Consider the following 11042-nt stretch of genomic DNA (forward strand, 5'->3'; position numbering starts at 1 on the left):
CACAATGTCTCCAGAACCATGAGAAAGATTTACACAGTCTGAGAGAAAGTGACGACTTCAAGCTACTGCGGTTTAAAGCTACTGAGTCATAGGGTGTGCTTTTGTGCCAAGCTGTTCACACTGGAGGTCTGATGAAAATAGATATTTGACAATAAAACTGAAGAGACAACTTACAAAGATGATTGGTAAAAAATAAAATACACAAAGTGGTGAAAAATGACAGACCAGAAAAGGCAAAGCAAAGAAAGGATCTGGCAAGTGTGGAAGGAGAGAGAGAGAGAGAATTAAACACTGAGGGAAAGGTGGAAATGACAAAAGGGATCCGAAAAGCTAATTACAGGAGAGTGGATGCAGCTGGGCAAGGGAGCAGGTAGCAACAAATGAGGAAATAATGAACAGCTGGGATGGGGAGCAGAATGGTGGGTGAGGTAAAAAAACAAACAAAGAGAAAAGAAACTTGAATGGTAGGTAGAAATAAATATTAATCCAATGAAACAAATCTAAAGACAAAAACCAAGAATAACTGAACTGACACAAGGAATAAACCACAAATGGCAGGATAAAATTAACAACTATTAGGAAAACAATCCAAAAAGAAAATAACTGAATCTAAAAGTCCAAACCTCAACAGATCTTAATAGTAACTTCTCTTCAAAGTTACAAACTTCTGTATTAAAGTTTTCTGGGATCAAACTAGAATCAAAACACTTTGGATCTCACGGACAAAAACAACTGGAAACCTCTGCAATGTTGTAGAATAATCTTTAACACACCTCTATGATTAATAGCTGACGGATGCATGACAGTCGGTGTTGTGAATAAGACTGCTGAAATATGCCGGGCATTGTTTCAACCCGACAGCAGGGATTTTATAGCTGCCATGCGCCGTCAAAAGAGAGTTCAGCAGCCAACTGCGCCCAACTGCCGGTAAATCTCAGACGGAGTGATTCATAACAGTTGTGTCAGTTCGCTCGGTGTCGTCACAGTTTGTTTGTTGTGTCCTTGGAAAACTCTGCAAACAAGACACAGACGTGCATTTTTTTAAGTGTGACTTCGCCGTATATCCTGAGTGTTCAATGGCATGGAGGGAAAGTGATGCAGCAACAAGGACTGCAGTTCAAATCCTGGCTGGATTTGAACTCTTGGTGTGTTCTCCTTGAGAATGATCGGTTCTCTCCTGCTATAAAAATATTAACAGCAAATTGGTAGAGATGTGAGATTAAACTAAATGTGCCTGTTTCAGTTTGTTTCTTTGCCTTTTGCACATTTTTGCATTTATAATTTATTTGTTTTTCTAAATGGGAGGGAGATAATTAGCAGCCAGAGTGTATTTAACTTCCCACTTGAGGATATTTGCAGTATTTATACATTGAATCTTTCATTAATTCATACATTCATACTATAAAGTCATGGCAGTTTTGCTCCAGGTTTTTGTTGGCAGATGAATACATTGAAGGATTGGCAAGAACATGATGTAAGCATGAAAAACAAAGTCACTGATTCAGCCGATTAAATGTATATATACATTTTCAGCAAGAGAAGTAGAAGTTGTGGTGTTTGTGTCCATTTTGTTTGGTGTCTTCTGGCAAGGAGAAAAGTCTCTATAAAGAAAACAACTCTTAAGGTTCTGGTCGATAGGTTTTAACAGGAACTTTTCACTGTAGGAATTTGACTTTTTCTTCAATTCAATTCAGTTTACTTATATGGCACCATTTCACAACAAATGTTGGTCTCAGAACACTTTACTGAAAAAAGCCATTCCGGTTTAATCACCCTGGATTCCAACCGATCCTGGTTATGAAACAGTGGATTTAGCTCAGTTTATTATTGTAATTAGTTTAAAAGGTTTTCTGTCTAAGGAAACCCAACATCAAGTCACTCAATGTTCACTAAATAGACTTTACCTGCTCTGGGATATCTGACTAGTTTGCAGGGAACACACCCCAAAATTGACATTTCAAAATAAAGGCACATTAATGCTTTTTTGTTTTGTTTTTTTTGGCTGAGACCGACTTTGAACTTTTTCAACTGCTCAGCCTGACAGTTGACTATTTGGCTCCATCATTTGACCTCTCTGACCTTTGAAAGCACGCCTTTTTCCTGTTTCACCTCAAATCTATTCTGCTTCGTGTAATTTTGTTTTCTGCACAATAACTTTATGTGCATAGTAACTTTATGCGTGTCATATTATTCCCAAAGACGGAAAACATAAAACATAAGATGTAGATATGACTGGCGCGTAGAAAGTGACTTTCAATGAATTCGAACTGAAACTCAAGGACAATGGTTCAATAAGATGATGAAGACGAGACACTAGCTAGTTATGTAAATTAAGAAGCTTTCTTCAAAAAAAAGGGAGCACTTTGGGGACAAAAATCAAAGTGTGCTTTAGGCGAGCCCACAACCATGGATTGTTCAATTAATGCAACTTTTCTAAACTATTTGTACTTATCAGATCGGATTTTATTGAGGTGAGAAAATTCCATAGCAGACAGCAATAACATGCATTAACATACCTCTGCAAAGGCTAGGTTAGCAAACCCGGACTTACTCACTTATTACCTGTAAGTACCCCTTTGGAAATACACATCTATAACTTTTGGCACACAGACCTCTAATAACAAACGGCTAACAACCAGTCATTATGGGGGCTTGAGCAGGAGATTTACAAATCCTAGGTTCGGTGGCGTTGGACTGGTTCCCCCTTGCTTGAAAATGGTTATTCCATCAAGGGCACGGCGAGCAGCGTGATAAAATCTGCCTGATTTATTCCCGGCGGCTGATAATTACTGGTGTCTTGTCACCTGTCAAAAATGAATGGACAGGGAGAGTCCGAGGCAGTATTCTCTCCATGCTCTGTTCCAGCAGAGCAGTAAATCTGACGTGTTTGTAAAGCCATAAATCACTCGCTGCGATAAAGCCTTTGCTCCACTTACGGCTGAGTGACATGTGCAGAACATTTTAAACTGTTTTGGCTACGAAGATATTTGGGATATCAGAAAGAGAAAGGTGTGGTGCAGAGGGGTTTTACAACCTTCCGGGCGTGGAAATCATAAACAAGAAAAATATGGAAACACTTAGACTGAATGTTGTTAAGGTGACTTCTTGCACATTTTTAGGATTATCTTTGGTCAAATGTCAACTTTCTTCACAATTGTATTGCATATATATATATACATATATATATAGGAATGTTTCACTTTAACTTATACACAATGCAGGGGTAACATAATTATGTAATGATAAACTTAATAAGAATGGATCAACTGGGGAACTTGAAGCACCTTGCACCAAGAAGGTCTTGAGTTCGAGGATTATCTGAATGGCGTTTGCATGTTGGGTTCTTTCTGGGTATTTAGCAGTTTAAAAGCCTGTAGGTCAGAATAACATTCAGAAGGCGGCCAGTATGCTTAGAGAGGCGTATGACTACTCTTCAAAGTGCCAGTTTAAGAGAATATGTGGAGAATCAGCTATAACTCAGTGGTTCAGAGAAATACAGCCAGCTGGGTCGGACTGGATGGGACTTCAGCAGATGACTGGCTGGATTATCCATACTAATGAAAAGACTGGTGTTCAATAGTTGGACTTCCAGGGGTGAAGGTCTGGACTGAAACTGGGTTTGTGTCTCAAAGAGTTGGACACATAATAAAAGGAGAGAGCAGGAAGGAAGCAATGCTTCTCAACGACCCCCCAGTTCAGTGCCTGAGAGGCTGCTTTTAATCTACCCATCGTTGACCAAACACTCTGGTAAAAGTCAAAGGAATCACCTAAAGACACAGCAGCCATCTTTGACGTGACAGTCAGTCTTTTCTATTTTCACTCTTCCTTTATCGTCAGAAGCATATCACACATTGTGAATGGTTGTGATTATTTTCTTCGTTGACCCAACATTCCTTCTAACAAGTCACAAGGAATTATCCATCTTACGCAAAACTATGATATGTGAAACTGTGTGAATGTTCCACTTCCACCAAAGTGGCACCCTTTCCTCACAAGCAAAGGACGATGAAAGATCGATTGTTGAGGCCAGCAGCAATCACAGGTTCTAATTGTGAAATATTTACCCTTGGTTTTCCCTCTCTTTGAAGTGGAGGCCTCACTTTGGTCTTGTCCTCAGGTGCTGCCCAGGCCTGATTTATGGGAATGGGTTTCAGGGCAGCCACTTTAAATTACACAGCCCTTAAAGCTGAGCAAACAGAGAGACAGGGAGAGCGAGAATCGCCACTGTAGAGACGGCTAATTGGCAGGATGAAGCTTACCTGCTGGAGATAAGAAGGTTCCGCTTCACCTAGACTCGTCAGGAGAGGAAACGTACACCAGATTAGGTCACTTTGATAAATGTTCAATTCGTCTAGCCCAGTGATGTCCGAAGCCAGTCTTGAAAAGCCTAATATCCTTTAACTTTTAGTTCTTTCCATGGCTCCTCACACCTGAATCAAATGATGGCTCATTAGCGAGCCTCTGTAGATCTTTGGCATGTTGAAGAGGTAGCTGAAGCATTTCAATGAGTCGAAGCAGAAACACATCTAAAACCCGACTCTTGAGCAGGACAGGGGTCCTCAAATCCAGGCCTCGAGGGCCGGTGTTCTAAAACTTCTAGATGTGTCCCTGGTCCAACACAGCTAAATCGAATGGTTGAATTACCTCCTCAGCATGCAGTCAAGTCCTCCAGAGTCCTGCTAATGGCCTCATTATTTGACTCGTTGGAGCAGAGACACACCTAAATGTTTCAGAACACCAACCCTCGAGGCTTGGAGTTGAGGACCTCCGGTCTAGGATGTATGTATGGTAAACAATACGCAGTGCAGGAATCAAAGTATTTGATTCACTGTGATTGTTTCATTTCAAACTGAAAGAGCTGGAAAAGCAAATCCCAATATTTGGGAGCCATAAAAACTGCTCAGCTATACTGAAAGTCTTTAGGGAAAGACTATGAACAGAGGTAATGACGTAATGAGAGTAAGTAAGGAAAAGCTAGTTTAGTAAACCACTTCAATAAGTTGTTAAATTTAAGAATATTTGAAATAGTTTTGGTAATTCCAACTGACCTAAAACGAGGAAAGATCGGTCTGATTTAATGTCAGACAGTTAAAGGAAGGCTATATTTCTTCTCATGCAGTGTGTGTAAATATCTAGTAGTTGCAGCTCTCCTGGATGATACGATGAGAGATGTGAGGGAGAGTCAGCGCAGGAGGAGGAGGAGGTGACAGTGCCATTTGCCTGCAGGGCGCCCATAAACTTGGAAGGGGAGAGAGAGTGCATTATGCCTCTCAAATGATTGTACCATGTGACTACAAGATCTTTTAAAAAGCAGACCAACCTGTCTTTTTGAGGTAAAGGTAACCACGGTGCACCAGAGGAGTAAGACAGAGAGAGATTACCTGGGCAGCAGCAAACACCGGCAGCCCCACTCACTGAACACGTCAAGGAAGCGCGTTGATGAGGCAGGCCACTTCTAACCAACAAATCCCGCTCTCAGACTTTGCTCGGACTTGTCTGGTGTCCGCATTACTGACACAATGAGCTGCAGCAGTGTCACCGGTTCTGAGTTTTCTGAGGAAGAGCTCGAGATCGGCGTGCTGGGACAAGGCGATGACGATGGAGGTGTCAAACAGTCTTTTCAAGGGAGTCCTAGCGACCCTGAGGAAGGCCAGAACAAGAAGCGCAACAGACCGGTCCGTTCGAAGGCTCGGAGAATGGCTGCTAATGTGCGAGAGCGAAAGCGCATCATGGACTACAACCAAGCTTTCAATGCTCTCCGAGTTGCCCTGAATCATGACCTGAGCGGCAAACGGTTGTCTAAGATCGCCACCCTGCAGAGGGCCATCAACCGCATCTCTGCCCTCTCGGTATTCCTGAGTTCAAATCCTCCCAACAAGCCGTGCAGCCACCGGGAATGCCACAAGTCACCCGCAGGACCAGCTGTGGTGGGAGGGTCTCGACTGGAGCAGACCAGAGTTGCAGTTCCTCGCCTGGAGCATCAAAGCTATGTCCCCTGGCACGCGTCCATCTCTCAGCAGCTGCAGCCGCAACAGGGGCCTCACCTCCACAGGCTGACTGCGGATCCATACGCATACATGGATAAGGGGGCGACATCATGTCCACCTTCACCACACTACCCTTGTTATCCAACTGAGGGACATTTTTACGCCTCTCGTGGACACTGCAACAGCCCTGACGATCACCCGCCCAGTCCGCTGCGATACCCTCAGATGGGTGACGGGTTGGGGTATCAGGCGGGGATGTGGACCCCGTGTCCTCAGGGATACATGGACAGTTTTGTGGAGCCACCTCCTACTCTGGGGCTTCCATGGCAGGTGAGCTACATGCAGGAGCCAGAGCACAACTTCCCTCTGTGCTCAGATATACTGTAACATGCTCGGGTTCTACTGTGAGCCCAGAGAACCGGACAGCAGCAACAGACTTTCAGAAATTAGACAACTGGGCGCAGAACCAGCTAACTGAACTCTGCGGACAGCAGGGGGGGGGGGAGTATTATGAGCCAGCATTTCTAGACGTTTAATCTAAACCGATAGAAAGCGTGCTTGTCGAAAAGGATGACATGGTGTCAGAAAAATGTCATTCCTTGCGGTTGTTAAAGTTTGTTACATTCCTCGATGTAAGACCTTGAAAAATGAAGAGAACTGTGAAGAGAACTGCTTTGTGAGCGTTTTATTTTGTAGAAACCTCATTCTCAACACTGCAGAACCCGTCAGTGTATTTATTCTGTTGTTTTGTGTTGAAGATACATTAAAGCGTGTTTTGCTTTTGCAAAATAACTCATGCATCCCTTTTCTGAACTCTGAAATTAAATGTTTAATCTAAATTACTTTTGCCTCCATTTTTATTTTTTTTTGCAGTTTCACGATTGAACCAACACAAATCCTGCAAAGTGTGCAAGGATGCTTGGAGCTGTGTGTGTCTGTGTCTGGAGCTGTGTGTGTGTTTGATTATAGCCTCAGGATGGTAGTTTCTCGTATTCTGTGAGATGACAGAGGTCCTTCGCTCGGTGGAAATGTCCTTGCAAGTCCATTCTTGTCATTTTTCTGAGAAGAGAAGTCAAGGTGGAATTTACACACAGTTCAACAGAGGCAAGAGCACAACTGTGGCAGAGGTTCAAACTATAAATCAGCGGGCAGTAGAAAGAGTGTGAACAGTGCTTTTCAAGAAGAACGAATGCATCGTGACTGGGTGGGTTATTACCAATAATCCTCCTCAACGGCAGAAGTCGGCACTGTCACGATGGAGGCTCTTTAAAAACAAGGGGTGAGTCCCAGCCATGGCCAGTGCTAGCAGCTACACCAGACCATGCTAATTAACAATAGCTTTCCCTTCCTTGCAGTTTGGCGTGATGGAAAACAGCTTTAATATTAGACTCCAGGACAGAAGCCATCGACAGATTTATGTGGGTTCAGGAAGGAAGAGTGCGCCCCGTCATCAGCGCAGTGAAATCCCCTGCTGGGCTGCACCGGCCCGCAGGTGGAATTGGGTGTGTTAGGAGTTTTTTTTTCTCTCTCTCTCTTTTTTGAACGTCCTGGAGGTCTAACAACAAGGACCTCAAGACAGAGAGAGAGGGAGCTGGTGCGCGGTCGGTGGAAAAACAACCGGGTGTGTGGGCACAGCAACAATTAGCAAGCAGGAAGCAGTGGGGAGACGGACACAGAGATGAATGGAGAGGAGGGGCGAAATAATACGAGGAGGATGTCGGTGGTGAAAAAAATAAGAGTGACAACACTCTGGGCCTGTTGTTTAGTCTCTGAGCAGACGTGAATCACTGGGAAAGCTTGAATCACCAGCGAGAGACAGCGATGGCTGACAGCACTCAGTGACGGCATGTCTCTTTCTCCTCCCTCTTTGGCTCAAAGGTTCGAGCTGCATTCGCTCCGGTGCCAGTTTATTTACTCACTTGAGCGCTGCGGAGTGACAGTGAGCTGATGTGACGCTTTGTGAATCATATTTCTTTTCCAAAGTCTTTCAAATTGTTCGTCTCGGCTTTACTTTACCCCACAGAGTTTGGCTGAAGAGTCGTGAGTTTGCGATGAAAATGAAAACTATTTCGCTAACTGACCAGAGTCCCAGCTTGTGCTGCATTCCACCCAGTTTAATGTCGTATCCAGCAATCATGTGACTTATTACTAGTAATTCTTGCTTACATTCAATGCTTTTAAGTAATGAAGAGTTGATCATCAATTTTTCTTTGGTGCAAACGAGAATTGTTGTTGTTTTTTAACCGCACACAACTCTGCACTGGACCATTGACATACAATCCTCAAAATAAAACACAGTGGTGGCAGGATCATGATGTGGGGATGGTTTTCCTTAGCATGGACAAGTGAGATACAGGAATGCAGGAAAATCCTGGATAATACTTGTCTGGGATGACGGAGCTTCCACTTCCAGCATGATGTCACTAAAAGGCCAGAACTGCAATGGAAGCGTTAAATTCAAAGTGTGTTTATGTGCTAAAGGGTTCACAAGTCCAAACGGGTAAATCCATCTGCAAGTCTGGGTCAGGACTTAAAAAACTGGTATTTATAGACACTTTTCATCCAATTTGACTGAACTTGAGCTACTTTGCAAAATAAAAAATAAAATAATGGTCTGAACACAAAAGCACACTGTACTGTGAAGGTTTACTTTCAAAAACTTTCGAAAAGCATTTATATAGTTTTTCTTCTGCTTTGTCACTCTACACTACATGTTGGTTTAGCTCATAAAACACAAACCAAACAAGTTACCGTACTGTTTGTAGTGTAGCGCAATACGAAAGACTTCAAGGGATGTAAATACGTTATCACAGTGCTGTACAATTACCAGTCTCATTAGAGCAGAATTTTAATATTACGTGAGGAAGGGATTGGCCAGAAAATGATGGGAATTCATTGATTAAAAATAAATAAATATTTTATATATATATATATATATAGTGACATTTTGAGATTCAAGAAATAAGTGTGAACTAGAAATAACTCTAAGAAATGAAAATCGGTTGTTAGATCTCAACTTTCAGGAGATCGTGTTGAGTCGGATTCATCACAATCTGGCGCCTGGCCTCGACTGTACTGCTGCTGGTTTGCAGAGAAGTGCTTTAACAGGTCAGCTTTTTTTACGACGACTCGTGACTCATCTGAGGCCTTACCTCACTCCTCCAGCTTGTGAGCCTGTCAGTGATGCATCGTTTTTTTCTCAGCCCGCCCCGCCTCCCTAACACTCAGGCTGCCATGCTGATGGAAAAGAAAACAAGCAGAAATACGAGAAATGATGTGACATGCTGCATGTGTTTGCATGATATACGGCGATGAGTCAGTGTTCAGAGTGATTCCTCTCTTTATATATACATAGCCGAGCCCCCGCTGCTTCATGTTCTTCTCGCGGACAGCTGCACACGCAGCATACACACACACACGCACACACACACACGCACGCACACACACACACACACACAGGGGCGGCTATGATGAGATTTCTCCAAACTTTGAAATTCCTTTGCGGATGCCAAAAGTGACGGTTTGTTTTTGTCTTGTTCTGATGACACACAGAACCGGTCCCGGTTTTTAAAGGTCTGAGACTGTCTAACTGCTGTCTGTCATGTGGTCGATCTGCAGAGCCTTGCCAAAGCACTCATTTAATTTGCAGTTCGCACATTTTGACACATCGCAAACAATGTGATCTATTGGGATTTCATGTGATGAACACATATACATATATATATAATTTTTGTTCCTGCTTGAATTAGATTTTGTAAGCAAGTTTAACGTTAGCCTTAACCCTGGAAAATACAATGGAAAAACAACAAGCGGGCGTTCCGCTGCAGGTTAAGGGGTTTAAAGGTCATCTTTAAAACTCACTAAAATGGTGCTCTCACTTTGAGAAACACTCAGTAACAAGATGCTGTAACACAGGATATAGTTTGAGGTAATTAGGCAGTAAATATGCATGGTATTGCTATGTTTATTATGTTCTTTGTCATTTTTATTGACAACTTTTAGGGAAATGTTATTTTGCGAAAAAAATATTTACTGCTGGTGAATTGACATTGTCAACATATTTCATGTGCTAAACCACTTCAGATTGAACAAAAAAAAAGTTCAAGTGTCATTTAAAAAAAAGTGACTTATTTCACTTTTACTGAGTTTACTTGAGGCAAACAGAGTAATTGCACTTTGTTTCAGTTCCACCTCCCTTCCATTGTCAATAAACCTGTAGAGGATTCATCTCGGATGTTAAGAAGGTTTTTAACTGATTACAAAACCAACGTAGCCGTTGGTTTTGTAATCAAATAATACAAATTTGTATTATTTGTATCAAATAATACAAATTGTATTATTTGATACAATTTTTTATGACAGAGACAAGCCAACTGCTTGGTAAGTGAGTTCTGGTCAGGTGACACAGTGATCCTCGGGATGCCATCAAACGCATCAGAGGCCTGATGATCCCACTTGGTAGGAAGGGAAGCACATAAAACTTACATAACAGTGGATCGTGAGGGCCAGGATTCAGAAACACTATATAGGCAGAAGATCCATGGATTATTTTTTTTCCCTCTCTCTTTTTGTATCTGCAGAGTTTCACCACTAGATGGAAGCCGGGCCACAGCGAGCGGAGAAACTACCTTCTGCAGATATTCAGGAGTCAACAGCTTGCTGCAGTGAATATTAATCTAATAATAACCTATTTATTTTTTGCATTCAAATGCAAAGGTTTCCATGCAAGCATAAAAAGGTAAAAGTAAAGAATTGTCGCACCGCCATAAACGTCTACCTTGTTGAAACATTGCACATAAAATGGAGCACAAGAAATTCCCTGTCTTTAAAAAGGACTAAGATGAAAACCTTATTAGATGAGAAACTGAAGAATAATTTGTTTCTCAAGTCCAGTCGTTTTAAAAGGCAGGACTTTTAGATGTATTTATTTTAGGATAGTGTGACACCGCCTGTTTTGTCCTTCACTCGTTGTCCACTGTCCTCCTGTTTCCTGGTGAACACACAGCGCGCCACATTTCATGGTCGAGTTGAAGGACCAGAAATAACTATCAAGGA

General features: G+C 42.4%; 1 protein-coding gene across 1 annotated transcript; it reads left to right on the top strand.

Moving 5' to 3' along the window:
• Positions 1-5262: 5262 nt before the first annotated feature.
• Positions 5263-6774, top strand: LOC103476182 (class A basic helix-loop-helix protein 9). The gene has a single exon (XM_008428322.2). The coding sequence runs from the start codon at positions 5520-5522 to the stop codon at positions 6372-6374; it is 855 nt and encodes a 284-aa protein (XP_008426544.1). The 5' UTR covers positions 5263-5519; the 3' UTR covers positions 6375-6774.
• The last annotated feature ends 4268 nt before the right edge of the window (positions 6775-11042 follow it).

The sequence above is a fragment of the Poecilia reticulata genome, linkage group LG14, assembly GCF_000633615.1.
Source record: "Poecilia reticulata strain Guanapo linkage group LG14, Guppy_female_1.0+MT, whole genome shotgun sequence".
NCBI classification, from domain to species: Eukaryota; Metazoa; Chordata; class Actinopteri; order Cyprinodontiformes; family Poeciliidae; genus Poecilia; species Poecilia reticulata.